Here is a 17470-nt window from a genome sequence, read left to right as displayed (position 1 = left end):
TTCCCCCCACTCCCTCTCCCAGATGGCAGGTTGACCAATACATATTACATATGTTAAAGTATAAATTATATGCAATATATGTATACATATCTAAACAGTTATTTTGGTGTACAAGAAGACTCAGACTTTGAAATAGTGTACCATTAGCCTGTAAAGGAAATCAAAAATGCAAGCAGACAAAAATAGGGGTATTGAGAATTCTATGTAGTAGTTCATAGTCATCTCCCTGTTCCACTTTTGGTTTTAAGAGGAAAAAATTTAATCATTCAGCTGGATAAAGAAAATTATCTAAATCTATAAATAAGGAAGAGAAAGAAAGAAGACAAGGGAGGGGTTGCATAAAATAGAGGACAGAAACAATAGGGGGGGAAGGAAAAGAAAGGGAAGAGAATAATAAAGTATTAGACAGGGTTAGTTTAAAAAAAAACTAAGACAAGAGGGGGAGGGTGATAGGAGATAAAATAGGGATGTGATAGTTGCAAGAATGCTAAGAGAAAATAAAACTATAAAAAGAGACAAAAATAGGATGAAGGGAAATAAAGAGCTGACAATCACAAATGTGAATGGGATGAACTTTCTCATGAAATTGAAGACACACTAGAGTGGATTTAAAAAGAGAATGCTACAACATGTTTACAAAAAACACATTTGACAGAGAAATACAGAATAAAGGTAAAAGGCTGAAATAGAATTTATTATTGTACTTCAACAGAAGTAAAAAAAATGTAGCATTAGGCATTCTAATCTCAAATAAAGGAAAAGTAAAAACGGATATAAGTAAAACAGATAAGAGAGGAAAATACATCTTGATAAAGAGTTCATTAAACAATGAAGAATTAATGATATTAAATGTACCAAGCGGTAGAACATTTGGATATCTAGAAAAGATATTAAGGCAGTTACACGAAGAAAAAGACAAAAAATTCCCCACTCAGAATCATACAAATCTAACAACAAAATAAACAATGAGAAAGAAACCAGGCACATTAATAGGGTGCTAGAAAACCTAGATAGGATAGACCTTTAGAGAAAATTGAATAGAATCATAGCAGGAATTCAAATTTTTTCTTGGTACTATATGGCACCTACAAAAAAATTGACCATGTAGTAGGGCCATTATGCACCATGTATTAGGACATATAAACCTGAAAAAGAAGAAATAGAAAATGTTTGCTTTTCAGACCACAATGCAATAAAAATTATATTCCATAAAGGGGCAGAGAGAGACTAAAATTGGATTGAAAATTAAATAATCTAATTCTAAACAATGATGGGTCACCCTACAAATCGCAGAAACAATCCTCAATTTCATCCAAGACACTGATAATAATTAGGCAACATACCTAAAACTATGGGATGTAGCCAAAGGAGTTTTTAGGGGAAATTTTGTATTGATAATCAGTACCTGAATAAAACATAAAGAGAAGATCAAGGAATTGGATATGTACCTAAAATCTCTAGAAAAAGAACAAATTTTAAAAAACCCAATTAAATACCAAATTAGAAATTCTGAAACTCCAAGGCTAAATTAATAAAACAGAAACTAAAAAAACTACAGAATTTATAAATGAAACTGAGTTGATTTTATTTTTAAAAAATCAATAAAATAGGCAAACTTTTGGTTTGGAATCCAATAATAGCATCCAAAAGCCTAATGGAAACAATTCACAACTTTAGCAGAGTTGCAGAATATAAATTAAACACACAAATCATCAGCTTTTCTATATATCCACATAGAGATAGAAGAGAAATTAGATTTGAAATTACTGTTATCAAAATAAGTTATGGGGGTGTCTACCTGTCAAGAGAAACCTAAGAAATCTATGAACATAATTAGAAAATTCTTTTCTTATAAGTAAAGTCAGAAGTACACAACTGGAAAAAATATAAATTGCTCATTTGTAGATAAACTGAGCTAATATTATACAAATGGCAAATCTACTAAAATCAATTTACTTGTTCACTGAAATATCCATCAAACTGCCAAAACATTATTTTCTAGATAGAAAAAAATAATAATAAAATTCATATGGAAGAGCAAAAAGTCAAGCATATTACGGGAATTGATGAAAAAATATATGAAGGATGGTAGCTTAGCAGAATCAAACCTAAAACCATATCATACAACAACAGCATCAAAATCTTTTGGTACTGGCTAAGAAATATAGTGCTAGATCAGTTAATTAGATTAGATACACACAACACAATAATAAAAGCCTATAGGAATCAAGTGTTTGATAAAAACCCAAACTCCAGCTTCCATAATGAGAACTCACTATTTGACAAAAAATATCTTGGAAAACTCAGCATAGACCTGCACTGCACCCCCTATACCAAAATAAGGTCAAAATGGGTACATGATTTGAGTATAAAGAAGGAAAGCTTAAACAAATTAGGAGAACAAGAGATAATGTACCTATCAGATCTTTAAAGAAGGGAGAAGTTATGAACAAATAAGAAATAGAGAACATTATAATAGACAAAATGGACAATTTTGATTTCATTAAATTAAAAAAAAAAGCACAAACAAAACCAAATAGAAAAAAAATTTAAAAGGTAACTAAAGAGCTGGGGAAAATACTTAACAGCTAGTGGTTCTGAAAAGAACTCATTTCTAAAATGTAAAAAGAATTGTGTCAAATTTATCAGAATAAATGTCATTCCAAAATTGACAAATTGTCAAAGGATATGAACAATATTCAAATGACAAATTTAAAGCACTCTATATTTATATGAAAAAATGCTCTAAATCAGTAATAATTAATTGCATTTCTCTGAAAAGCAAAGGAAAATAACTCCAATGTACCTCCTCATACCTCTCAGGTTAACTAAGATAACAGAAAAAGATGATAAGTGTTGGAGGTGATATGGAAAAACTGGATCACTAATGCATTGTTGGTGGAGTTGTGAAGTGATTCAACCCTTTTGGAGCTTAATTCGGAATTATGCCCAAAGGGATAGAAAAATGCACATACCCTTTCACTCAGCAGTTCCATAGCTGGATAACTACTCCATGGAAATCATAAAGGAGGAAAAAGGACGCACACATACAACAAATGTTTGTAGCAGCCCTTTTTTTGTTTTTGTTTTTGTTTTGTAGCAAAGAATCAGTAAATGAGTAGAAATGCATCCATTGGGATATGGCTGGACAACTTGTGCTACAAGTAAGTAATGCAATAGTATTATTTTATGCAAAGTGATGAAAAAGTTGATGTTAGAAAGCCTAGAATGTTTTACATGAACTAATACTGAGTAAGCCAAGCAGAGCCATATATACATTATATACAATAACAGCAAGAATGTGCAAAGATCCACTAAGAAAGCAATTCAGAAAATGCCATCTGAATCAAGAAAAAGAAATAAGAATCATGAACAAACTATGTTCACTTCTTTTTTCTATTTTTCTTTTTTATCTCTTTCATGGTTTTCTTCCATATTTTTCAATTTTTTCTCTCCCAACATAATTCATAAAGCAATGTGTTAAAAAGAAAATAAAACAAAATAAAACAAAACAAAAAAGTATTTTGTAATTTTAATATATACCCATATGCGTACATATAGATAGATAGATAGATAGATATAGATATAGATATAGATATAGATATATATACACATATATAAACCCTCATTACCAAAAAGACAGAAAATATTTGAGAACAGAAATTTCATTTCGGTCATCATCACCATATGTGAACCCAATGTCTGGTACATAGTAGGGCTTAATATATTTGATTAAGAAGGGATATGAAGCAAGGAGAAATAGCATATGAGAAACTTAGATCAGCAAGGAACATCACTGTTGCTGTCTATGGAAGACAAGTACTTATTTGTCATTCCAAAATGCAGGTCAGGCTCATTATGTGGTGATGTGGGGGAAAAAAAGTAGGTGCTGGTAATTAAAGAAATTGTAGAATTCAGAAGTTGGGTCTTCTATCCCCTACAAAAAGCAGAATCAACACTTGGAATCAAACTCATGAAATAACCTGTGGTTTGAGGACTTTGGTCAGAACATTTTTCTCAACTTCTTTCCCAATAAGAAGAGATTAGAGGGGGAAAATATATAGAAGTTTAAGTCTGCTCACATAGGGAAAGAAGTTGAGAAAAGAAGTGTGATGTTCTGACTCAACCCCTCAAACCACAGGGTATTCCATGAGTTTAATTCCAAGTATTGATCCTCCTTTTCTATAGGAAATAGAAGTTGATGTATTCTTAACGAGAGATGATCATCAATTTCTATGTGGAATTAGCCCTCATTTTTTTCTGGGGATACACTTTACTTTTAATTTCTTATCAGTTAGAATACAAAATATGGAGCTTATTGGGACAGTCATAAAAGACAGACTGAATGATATCAATTATAAAAGAGAAACTCATCTATAATCAGAACTGAACATCAACCAGGGGCACAATGCTCTGGCTCACAAGTTCTTATTGCATCTTCCTGCAAGTCACTTGACAGATGTTCATTGCTTCCCCTCTCCCCCACGTGCTCATTAATGCTGCACTAGAGACTTTAAGCAATCAGTAGTCTAGTTAATGTAAACACTTGGGATAAAAGTTCATTTTCTAATAAATGGGTCCCAGTTAACCCAGGCAAACAGTACCATTTCTCTGAAGGTGACATGATAATTGTAGTCCTGCTGGAGAGATGAGCTCAGACAGCGCCAGCATAATAACTGCAATTCCTGACCATCTACTATATATGACCCACACAGCCATACAGTCATATTTTCCTGCTTCAACACAGATTGCTGCTGTTCTACTTTCTGCTGTAGTGAGAGAGACCGACCTGGTAAATGACTGTGCCTTAGTACCTGAGACAGATCTGTACAACAGGAGAGAATCAATGATTGCATGCTTACAGCTTAGCGTAAGATCTTACTGAATGAGCTGAATGAAAGTCAGACACTTAAAAAGCAAAGTAGACACATAGCAATGGTCCAGTCCCTGTGCTGAGTGAGAGGAGGTAAAGAAAGGCAAAAGCACTGCCTGCTTCAAGAAGGGATCCCCAACATGCAAAAACCTGCAAACGCAGGCAAGAGACAGAGAGTGAGAGGCAGAAAGAGAGAAAGAGACAGAGACACTAGAGAGAGATAAGGACAGAGAAGGAGGCATTATATATACATAAAAGAGAAGATGTTTAGATAATGGCTAACTGGCAGAAGCTTCTTCAAAAAGACAAGGCTTTGGCTAAGGATCTGAAGGAAGCTGCGCAAGCCAGTTATAAGGAAAAGTGTAAGAGACTGAATGATTAAAGATAAATAAACCTAATCTTCCTGTATCTGTATGCAGAGGTCCAAGAAATAGCACTCCCAACCACAATAAAAAGGAATAAGGCATCAAATGCCATCTAGAACTGGCATTGAACCTGCTCCAGTTCCGGCTGAATATTTCTCAACCGTTCCTGCTCTGGGCTTCACTTAAGGCAGGGCTTCTTAAACGTTTCCCATTTTGACCCCTTTCACCTGAGAAATTTTAATGCTAATCTATATATGGAGCTACAAAAATTAAGTATAAAATCCAACATTCACTGATAACAGTTCATAATTTCATGACCCCCACATACAGTTAACAAGCCTTAAATGGGTTTGTGACAGTTTGCTCAAGAATTGTTGGTGTTAGCTTTGTTAAAGGTACAGAACAGTGTGAAATTAACTGACAAGAAATTCTGCCGCTGAGATATCTTATCCAAAACGTATGTCTAGGCATATATGTGCCAGGGGTTGGTTACATTGGAAGAAGATGGGAAGGAGATAGTTTTCCTTATTCTGTCTCTGTCTTGAGGAATAGCATGTTTGGCATATAAGTCTAGATCTGTTAATGAGCACAAGAATTGCCTCCTCGTTACTTAACATGGCAAGTCCAGGGTCTGAAACTTCTTACTGGATTTAGAAAGGACCTCTGGCTTCTGTTCTCACTTTTTCCCAATCCTAATCATTACCTTCCCTTAATGTAGACAAATAATGGGAGATGTTTCTTGAAAAAAGATATGATTTTAATTGAAGTTTGCAAGAAGCCAGAGAGAGGCAGAGAAGTCAGAAAAGAAGATGAAAAACATCCCAGGTTTGTGAAATATTAAGCAAAAATTTTTATCAAACAAAGATTTAGGTTCTTGTTTAAGGAAGTAGAAGAAAGCCTTTTCCCTGGATCTCAGTCTATATAGTAGGGAATATGTTTTAAGAAAACTAGAAATGTATGGAGGGGCTAGATTATGAAAGGCTTTGAATATTTCAAAGTAATTTTATATCTGAATCTGAATGTAATGAGATGTAATTGTAATTTAATAAAAAGGTGTATTGATAAAACTAGACTAACACGATAGGAAGATCTCTTAGTTGAACATAAAATGAACTAGAGTGGGGGCAGATTTTATTTTGAGAAACTATCTAGAGTCTATGACACTTGTTTGGGCATGAGGCAATGAAAACACACACCAGGGTGATTCCAATGTCAGAGAGAAAAGTGTCTATGTAAAACATGATATAAATATGAAATGAATGAGATTTGGCAATAAAATGATTATGAGGGTAGGAGTGGGGTGGAAACTTGTGAATAAATGACACATTTCAAGCCTAAATAACCAGGATGGTGTTGGCAACCTTAAAAGGAATAGGGAAGTTTAAAAAACGAAAGTTGTGGAGAGAAAGATAATGCATTAAGCTTTTTTAAACATTAAGGTTAAGATTGCTCTGGGACAGTCATTTTCAGATGTAGGAATTCAGTTGTATGTGAGAATGGAGGTCAGGAGGGAAGATAAGTCCAGACAGGTAGATTATATAATTAATATGGAGATAATTTTTCTATCCATGGAATGCAAATGATCTCAGCAAAGGAAATACCATAGAGGAAAAAAAAGATACAGAAGAACTGGGAGACATACATCAACCACCCCTGGTGGATTCTGAGATAGACTAAGATCCAGCAAAGGAGACTAGGAAGTAACAGTCTAATTAGTAACAAGGTAATCAAGAGTATAACCATGAAAAAGCTAGAAAGTAAAGACAATCAACTAAATGGTAATCAACAGTTCCAAAAGATGCAGGTAAATGCCAAAGAATGAGGGCTGAGAAGAGGCCATAAGAGGGACTACCTAAGAGACCATTTATAAAATTGTCCAGAAAAGTTCTGGTTGAATACAAACTCAGAAATCAGATTGTTGGGTGTTAAGACAAGAAGAAGAAAAAAGAGGCATCAGTTCTATAACATATTCTCAAGGAATTTAGTTATAAAAAGAAGAAAAGGTATAATAAGAAAGGGAGTGAAGATGGTTGGATCAAGAGATAATTTGAGGATGGATTTGATATAGGCAAATTTGTAATCAGCAGATAAAATACCAGTAGATAAGGAATGATGGAAAATAATTGAAAATGAGCATTTTCGAGGGAATAATATTCTGGGAAAGATGGCACATAATATCATCATGGTTATATATAGAGGAACTGCCAAGGAAAAAGCCCCATTTATAAAAGAGAAAAATGAAAGGGGTGATAGTTTGGAGAAGGAAAGTTAAGGATATAAGGGACACAAGTAAGGGGGGAATGAATATCTCTAATGGAGTTTCAGTGATATAAAGCCCAAGATTTGTATCTGAGAGGGTAGTCATTAGAAAGCCTTGGGACTTCCTAGAAAAGTGAATAGTCAATTATGGATGATGAAAATATTGTCTTTGTTGTAGGGATGAAGTCTCCACAATGGAGGTTAATTTGCAGTAACTTCAGTCAACAAGTTTTCTCAAAAATTCATTGAGAGAAACGTCAGTAGGATCAAATGCAGAAGCTGATGAGAATAAGTGATGACTGAGGTTTCTAGGAAAAAAGCCGTGATAAAATAATAACTCAAGGGATCATAGATATGAAAACAGTGGAGTTGAATAACTTCATCAAAGAGGAGAAGGTGGACAAATTAAATTAATATAACCAAGAAGAGTTATGATACAAAGTCTCCAACTAAGAAGATCGAAGGATTTGATGCTATGAGACACAAGAAGAGATGTGAAGATTACTTAAAGTAGTTTGAGAGTAAGCTACCAGTTGAAGGATTTTAAAATACAAAATTGATATTGTTGTAAACTAGATTCTGAGTGGGATTAAATATCAAAATTTGGAGATGGATTTATTTAGGAAATTTTTTGTATTTCCTATGAGGTTCTTCTGAGACACATGAACAGGAGCAATACTGGAGATTATAGAAGTCACAGGAATAAATGTAGAAGGGACACAAAAATAGTTGATAAAGTAGAATTTAATTTCCCGGATATGGACTTTTACTTGTAATATGAAGAAAAAAAAAGCCTTTATCTGCCATAAGGATGAATATCTGAGAAAAAAAGGGGGGATAGGAAGGAAGGTCACTGTGAACAAGAAACAAGTTCAGAGATCATGTTTCATGTTGCTTTCATCACTTAGTTACATCCACATATGTGTGACTTTGTGGGGTTTTCTTGGGAAAGATACTGGACTGGTTTGTAATTTACTTTTGAATGAAGTATGACTAATGAAGGATCGCAGAACTAGTGTGAGAAAATACATCTGAACTCAGATCTTCTTGACACTATGGTCAACACTGTATTACAGAAATTTTCAGGCATATAGAAAGACAGAATGAAAGAAGATTTTCAACTAAGAAGGGAATTTTGAAGTTCAATAGTAAATCATTAGCCCCTGTCAGAGAAACTTTGTTGTTCCTCATGATAGTGGAAAGCATGGAATTTCAGTGGAAAAATCATAGTATGTAACAAGCATATTTTCATGTTTTTACCCATAGGTCTCCTTGAGACTGGCAGCAAATCATCTTCATGAGGTAAAGAATGCTGACCTTGGATGAAATTCTGGGGATAGTATACCTGCAACTAACTGGAATTGGATTCCTGGGGAACTTAACTCTCCTCATCCTAAACAGCTTTAATTTCCTGACTGCTCATACAGTAAGACCTAAAAATGTACTTATCATCCAGTTGGCCTTTTCCAATGTCATGGTACTTCTCTTTAGAGGAATATCTACCATCACAAGGCTTTGGAAGGTAAAATGTGTCCTGGACAGGACTGGGATTAAAATCATAACCTACATGCAGACAGTAACTCGGGGTCTCTCATTAATTACCACCAGTCTCTTGAGTTTCTTCCAGGCCATTACTATTAGTCCCAACAACTCCATGTGGTCACAGCTAAAATTTAAAGCAACAAAGAGCATTATTAGATGCATTGTTCTATGCTGGATCTTCAATCTAATATTCAATATGCTTATATTTCTACGCCATGATGGTCCAAATAACAGCACAGTCAGTAAAGACGGATGCAGCACTGGGTATAGAGCTCTAGATGTACATAATAATAATCATATAAAATTTGAAATTATAGCATGTGTTCATGATACTTTCTTTGCATGCCTCATGACTGCTTCTAGTGTCCACATGGTCATAACCCTATACAGACACAAGAGAAATGTCAATTATATACATAGTACTAGCCCCTCCACAAAAATATCCCCTGAAAGTAGGGCAACCCAAGCTATCCTGCTTCTAGTCACCACCTTTTTTTTCTTTAATACATTCAGTCCCATTTGTATTTTCTGTATGTTGTATTTTAAATCCATAAACATGTGGATGATACATACCTCAGCGCTTCTCTCTCTTTGTTATCCAACAGTCAGCCCATTTATTCTGGTCAGCATTAATAAGCAGATGCCCAATTCCTGTGCTTGTTAATAGTTTGAAAAGTTACTGAATCTCCCTTATCTTGTAATGCCTATCCATACACAATATGTACAGAGGATTCTGGGAAGATGCCATAGTAGTTCAAAAAGTTCCAAGTTCTCCTGATTTCTTCCACAACTAGAACAGCTAGTAAATGTAGAGCATAAAAAAAACATATAAGACTGGTGGCAGCACCATGGCCTCCTCACAACTAGAGTAGATTGGGGGAAAAAAAAGAAAAAATATATATATATATATATATATATCAGAGTTGATGTTTGGCCAGTATGCATTGTAAACTCCTCTGGCCTAGAGGAATTAGGGGAATTCATATGGGAAGCGAGCAAGTAGTACTGGAATTCTATTCACCAAAGAATGGGTTAGATGGAACAAAATATATCCAAAAGAATATAAAAAGGATTTAAATTGATGAAGAAATAAGAGGAGCATGGAATAAGATGGAGGACATAGAAGGATAAGTAGATTTACAGAAATTGTATAAAGTATGTAGTCTTTGCAAATTGGATTAAGAATGAGGAACAGAGTAAGGGTAAGAGGAAAAGGGAATGAACCTTGAAAGGGAGATTTTTCAAGTAATAAGGCAAAATAGCTGGTAAGCAGAGGAGTCAGCAGTGAAAAAAATAAGAGATGCAAACAAACGTAATAATGATCAGCAGAATTTATTACTAAAAAGTGAGGATATTAAGCATTAATTTCAGTCACAGATAAAGCTAAAGTTTATTCAAAAGAGAAAAATCAGAAAATTGTGCTATAGGTCAACTATATTGACCAATATTGTTTTAGCTTGATTAAAATAGTTAGATAATATGAGGCTAAGTTGTAGCAAAATGATGTCTTGGTAGATTTAGAAAAATATGGAAAGTGTTGGATTTATAAAGGATGATATTAACCGTGTTCTGAGAAACAGGATGAACAAGCTTAGAATGACATTACAGAAATGTCTACAAATGCCTTTATGTCTATGAATATAGGGATCTATTCATATGGATGTGTACCTGTATGTGTCTATATATATGCATGTATGTGTGTGTGTATATATAGGAATATATCTTTGCTTAATTGTAGATCGCTTGGGGGACATGGAGGGTAGGAAAACTGGGAGAGAAGAAGAAAATTTAAAATGACCAGAGAGAAGAAAAACCCTCAAGGTAGCAAAGAAAAGATGATCCCCTCTGAATATAATACATAGTGTTTATTATATAAGCTTTCTTCAAATTATATTAATTGTTTCATATTTTGAATTTTCTTTGTTTTGTTGTATATATGGCAAAGATTCGGTCACTGAGACTCCTGACAATCCAGAAATCTGTGATAAACAACCCATTCTTTCTACTTGGGGAGGAGGGAAGGGCCATCTCCTTAACATTTCCTGGCTAGAAAGGAGCCAACAAATCAGGAGAGTGACTGGCTGAGAAGTTCAGTGGTAAAACTGCTGTATATTGAGATATCCCTTGTTATATTACCATCCAATGAATTTAAAAATTACTTCCTGACAAAGTCTAAAGTTTTGGGGTCCCTAATCATAGGAAATAAGGATCTTCAATATTTTAGTACCAGTTCTTGGATTATCCAGCTAGATATTTTGCATTAACAAAAAACTTCAATGCTTAAGAACCAGAGCAAAAAAAAAAAAATAATAATAATAATAATAAATAAGCCAGACTTGCAAAGGGGAATAATTGTACAGGGAAAGGCCCCCAGTTCTCATGGAATATTCATCATCCATCACCTAAAAATGATCACCACATTTAGGTCTCTCCTGAGTATGGAGACACTGACAGGATAGAGGATGGAAAAAGTTAACATAAGATTCATGCTGTCTCAGAACCTGGTGATAAAAAAATGACAATAGAAAGCCCAAATATTGTGTAATTTCCACAAAATCTTATTATGCCCCAAAGAGGCAATCGAGGAACTAGATGAAACTCATGAAATAAGACTGATATATTCTTCAAGTACCACTTTTGAACTTAGAAAATATTTTCTTTACTTTAATTGGCCATAATCTAGCTTCCCATCTACCCATTCCAATCCATTCATACTTGAACTAAGAGCTAAGACGAATAAGACCAATTATAAAAAATATATAGGTGATCAAAGCAAATTTCCCATATTGGGTACAGGCATACATATATGCATACAGGCGTATGTACATACATATGCACACATATATGTATATACCTATAAATACACACATTCATGCAAACATACACATGGCTTCTTAGAAAGGAGTTAAGCTTGAAGAGAGGTTTCCATATGATGTGTTTCTAAAAAGCAATTTAGGAAAAAGGTTTTTTTTAAAGTACTTATGTCATATGAAAGAGGTGCTAGAAGAAATATTACTGAGTCAATAGATAAGAGGAGGGCTGCTACATTCCCAGAAGGAATAGGTTAAAGAAAGAATACATCATATGTTTGTGTGTGTGTAGGTGTAGGAGTCTAAAAGGTATAATTATTTTTTTATAAATTTATGTAGCAGAGGGAATATAGTAACACTAATTGAAATATTATAGATGGATGTGTAGATTAACAGAAATTGGATCAAGACCACGGGAAAAGGTGAGTGGGATAAGATAACATATAACAAATCAAGATAGAAGATAAACGGAGAGGAATTTGGAGAGGAACAAAAACAAAAATAATGATTGAGTACAATTTATTAGGAAAAAACAAGGGTAAATGATCATTGATCTCAAAGTTAAAGCAAAAATCGATTTATGGAAAAAGAAAATTCAAAGAACTGCTCTAAATGATTGCTCAGTATTGCTTTAGATTATTTAAAATAACTACATTGGAATGTTTTGAAATATAGCTATGATGTAGAAAATGATGATGAATTGGTGGATTTAGGAAAATATGCAAAGACTTCTATTTATGAAGGATATGACCCAACATTAAAAAAGAGAACAAACAAGCATAGAACTGACTCATATTGATGAATATGGATGTATATATTCTATATGTGATTATTATAGATATCTATATGTGTGTGTATATATATATATATATATATATATATGTAGCAGATGTATATATAAACATGTCTACATTTCATTGAAGTCTTCAGAAGGCAGGGGGAAGAAGGGAAAATGGAGTAATTCAAAAGGTGCACAGCAGAGAACAAAGAAAACTTACAAGGAAGCAAAGGAAAAATGAATAAATCTAAACATAATATAAAGTATTTGTTACATATTTCCTTCGAAAGGAAACTTATTGTTTCATATTCTGAATCTTCTCTAATAGTCTTCTATGCCCATGAAAATGTATTGGGTTTTTTTCTATATTTTTCTTTTTATTTAGAATTTAATTTTCAAATAAATAAAATTTTAAAAGAGAACTGGAGTGAAGAGAGAGAATATAATGGACAAAGTATGAATAAAATCAGATTAGATTAGAGGAGGTAGTGAAAAGACACTCTCCACAAATGGCCTCCATTTTTAAAGCACTAAGATGCTTGACTAGGAAGATAGGAGAATTTGGTTGTTTGAGACATTTCAGAAAATTCTAAAAGATTACTCACAGGCATTGGTGAGAATATAGAGTAAGTGGATTCAGAAAGCATGAAATATTTGCCTTTCAATTTTGAAGGCTTCAGCTGAGATAACAGAATAAAAATTTGCATTAAACTCAGTCATCATGGTATCTCAATTTCATCCAGCTCTTTTCATGAGCACATGATAATACAGAAAGCAAACTTGGGGAAAAGGATGGATGAAGAGATGGAGGAGGAGGAATGGAGGACAAATTCACAGTTCTAAGTAAATGTATGCTGCTGAGATGATTAGAAATGACAAATGTCTTTTCCCTTTGTAAGCATAGTTCTTGAACAAAGTGATATGTTCCCAAGACTCAATGTTGCTATGTCTTCAAAGGTTGTATATTTTCACAGGTGAAGAAAAGATGGCCATGCAATAGTGTATAAAGATTGTAAGAATTCTGAAAATCTCAGAAAAAAATTCTAGGAATTCCCAGTTCAGAGATGTTAACTTGTGCAAAGAAAGTTACCCAAACCTAAATATTGTGCAAAGCCATGTGATCAAAATGGCAATCAGAAATAATCATGATTTTTACCAAAGTGAAAGAAGCCATCCTGTGTGGAGTCAATTGTTCAAGGATCTATCCCTGGAAGTTGCAGGAAAATGTTTTATTTCACATTTACTGGGTATCAGCCAAACGATCATTGTGGCTAAGGTTTTTAAATAGCTGAAAATATTCAACCCCATTTAAGAAAATGAGCTAGAATTTTTTTTTCTTTTGGATCTGATTTTTCTTGTACAGCATCATATTTGTGGAAATATGTGTAGAAAAATTGTCCATGTTTAGCATATATTGGATCACTTACCAACTCGGGGAGAGAGGGGAAGGAGGGAAAATATTTGAACTCAAGGTTTTGTAGGGGAGAATGCTGAAAATTATCCATGCATATATTTTGAAAATAAAAGGCTATAATAAAAAAGAAAGAGATGTAAAAAGAGAGGACAGAAATACAGCAAGATGTACCCATGAATTGGGGAATGGCTGAATAAATGATAATATATGAAGATAATGGAATGCTATTGTTTATAACAAATGGTGATTAGAATAATTTCAGATAATCTTGAAAAGATTTAGATGAAATGATGCTTAATAAAACCAGCAGAATCCTGAAAACTTTGAACACAGCAAAAGAAACATTAAGTGATGGAGAATTGTGATGGACGTGACTCTTCTCAACAATAGAATAATCCAAGACGTTTGCAAAAAAAAATTTTGGATGGAAAATTCCATCTGCAATCAGAGGAAGAACTATAAAGACTGAATGAGGATTGAAGTATCCTATTTTAATGTTTTTCTTTTGTTTTGTTTCACATAGTTTTTCTCTTTTGCTCTGATTTTCTTTCTCATGGAAACATGTTTAAAATTATTGTACATATACAAACCTGTAAAAAATTAGTTGCTCTCTTGGGGAGGAAAGGAAAAAAAATTGGAACACCAAAACTTCTAAAAATGAATGTTGAAAACTATCTCTACATGTATTTGGAAAATAGAAAATTAAAAAAAAATTGTTAGTACGTATTTGGTATATCTCTCCACATCTCCAGTTCTAATATGATTTCTGAACTTTAGGGAAATGATAACCACTAACCACACGAAGACACACATACACACACATACACACACACACACACACACACAATTTATATATGCATATATATAAAACAATAATTTAATAGTTAAACTATTTACATCCCTAGATAAAAAATAATATATGACTCTTGAGAACTGTATCTATTCCTAGAGCAGACAGTGGTGGACATCTTATGTACAGAAGGTATAATTCTGAATGGACTCTGATGTGACAACATCAAAGAAAGATATTAGAAAATGCCTGAACTAAATTAGGACAAGGGAGGTGTAATGGGGCAAATCAGATCACATGAAGAGGGACAAAATACCTATTAGAACCAAAGGAAAAGAGGGAAGGGGATGAGGATTGTCTGAAGCTTGATCTCATCACTTTTGATTTTAAGAGGGAATAAATTTCTATATGCAATTGAATGATTAAATTATCTGAATATATAAATGAGCAGGACCAGGAGATCATTATCTACTTCAACAACAATACTATATGATGATCAATTCTGATGGATGTGGCCCGCTTGAACAACGAGATGAACCAAATCAGTTCCATTTGTTCAATAATGAACAGAACCAGATATATCCAGCAACAAAACTCTGGGAAATGAATGTGAACCACTACATAGCATTTGCAATAATTTTCTTTTTCTCCACTTGCATTTTTTATTTCCTTCAAAGGTTAATTGTACATCATTTCAAAGTTTGAATCTTCTTGTACAGCACAACAATACATATATGGACATGTATACATATATTGTATTTAAAATATACTTTAACATATTTAACATATATTGGTGCACCTGCCATGTGGGGGAAAGGGTGGTGGGAAGGAAAGGGAAAATTGGAACAAAAAAGGCTTCTGGAAACTGTCAATGCTGAAAAAAGTTATCCATGCATAAATTTTGTAAATAAAAAGCTAAATAAATAAAAAAAAATTAAAAAGGAAACTATCTTTATATGTATTTGGAAAATTTAAAATCAAAAAATAAATAAGTTAATACATATTTGGCATATCTTTTCATATCTCCAATTCCAGAATGATTTCTGAGCTTTCGGGGAATAATTAAGCACTAAGCACACAAACACACAAACACACACACATATATATAAGTCAATAATTGAAATGTTAAACTATTTACATCCCTAGGTAAGAAAATGGGATATGTTACTCTTGAGAACTGTATCTATTCCTAGAGCAGACAGTGGGGGACATCACATGTATAGAAGGTATACTTCTGAATGGATTCTGATGTGACAACATCAAAGAAAGATATTAAAGGATGGAAAAGGTCTGTAGTAAAAGAGGACAGGGGAGGTGTGATGGGATAAATTTGATCACATGAAGAAGCACAAAAGACTTATTACAATCAGTGGAAAACAGGGAAAGGATGAGTATTGTCTAAAACTTGATCTTATCACTTTTAGTTCTAAGAGGGAATAACTTACTCATTCACTTGGATATAGAAATTTATCTAATCCTATAAAGAAGGAGCAGAAAGAAGGAAGAAAAGGGGATTTCATTAAAGAGAGGGTAGAAGCAATAGTTAAAAAAAAAAGGAGAAGAGAAAAGGAGAATAATACAAGAAAAAATAAAAGGTGGGATTAGGTAAAACACACACACACACACACACACACACACACAAATAATTGGGAGGGTGATAGGAGATAAGGGAGGGATGTGATGGTTCCAAAAATGCTACTAAGGACAGGGTCCAAAGAAAAACGCTATATAGAGAAACAAAAATAGGATGAAGGGAAATACAGAGCCAGTAATCATAACTGTGAATGTGAATGGGATTAATTTTCTCATAAAACTGAAGATACACTAGAGTGGATTAAAAAAGAGAATGCTAAAACATGGTTTACAAAAAAAAACACATTGGAAGAAACAAATTTGACAGAGATACAGAGAAAAGCTAAAAGGATAAAATAGAATTTATTATTGTACTTCAACAGAAGTAAAAAAAATAAAAAAGCAGCACTAGGAACTCTGATCTCAGATAAAGAAAAAAAAATAAAAATAGAAATAACTAAAAAAGATAAGAAAGGAAAGCACATTTTTATAAATGATTCATGAAACAATGAAGAATTCATGATATTAAATGTATAGCACCAAGTGGTAGAGCATTCAGATATCTAGAGTAGATATTACATGGAGAAATAGATAACAAAAGTATATTTCTGGGAAACCTCAAACTTCCCCTCTCAGAATCATACAAATCTAACCACAAAATAAACAATAAGAAAGAAACCAGGCACATTAATAGGGTGCTATAAAACCTAGATATGATATACCTATAGACAAAAATTGAATAGAGTCATAAAAGGAATTCACGTTTTTTTCTTGGCACGAAATGGCACCTACAAAAAATGGACCATGTATTAGGTCCACGATACCCCCTATATTAGGACATATAAACCTCAAAAGGAAGAAATAGAAAATGTTTGCTTTTCTGACCACAACACAATAAAAATTATGTTCAATAAAGGGGAAGAGAAAGGTAGATTAAAAACCAATTGGAAAGTTAATAATCTAATTCTAATAATAATGGGTTACTCAATAAATCGCAGAAACAATCCTCAGTTTCCTCCAATACAATGACAATAATACGACAACATACCAAAAACTATGGGTTACAG

The 17470-nt window shown here is 33.4% G+C and overlaps 1 protein-coding gene across 1 annotated transcript; it reads left to right on the top strand.

Annotated features, from left to right (window-relative positions):
• Nucleotides 1–8806: 8806 nt before the first annotated feature.
• LOC141547377 (vomeronasal type-1 receptor 3-like) lies at nt 8807–9703 on the top strand. Its single transcript, XM_074275821.1, has one exon. The coding sequence runs from the start codon at nt 8807–8809 to the stop codon at nt 9701–9703; it is 897 nt and encodes a 298-aa protein (XP_074131922.1).
• Nucleotides 9704–17470: the final 7767 nt, after the last annotated feature.

This window comes from Sminthopsis crassicaudata, chromosome 6 (genome assembly GCF_048593235.1).
Source record: "Sminthopsis crassicaudata isolate SCR6 chromosome 6, ASM4859323v1, whole genome shotgun sequence".
NCBI lineage: Eukaryota > Metazoa > Chordata > Mammalia > Dasyuromorphia > Dasyuridae > Sminthopsis > Sminthopsis crassicaudata.
This window is presented reverse-complemented; position numbering and strand designations above follow the sequence as displayed.

Coding starts and splice junctions, on each gene's coding strand:
- LOC141547377 (XM_074275821.1), top strand. CDS start 8,807: ATGCTGACCTTGGATGAAATTCTGGGGATAGTATACCTGCAACTAACT.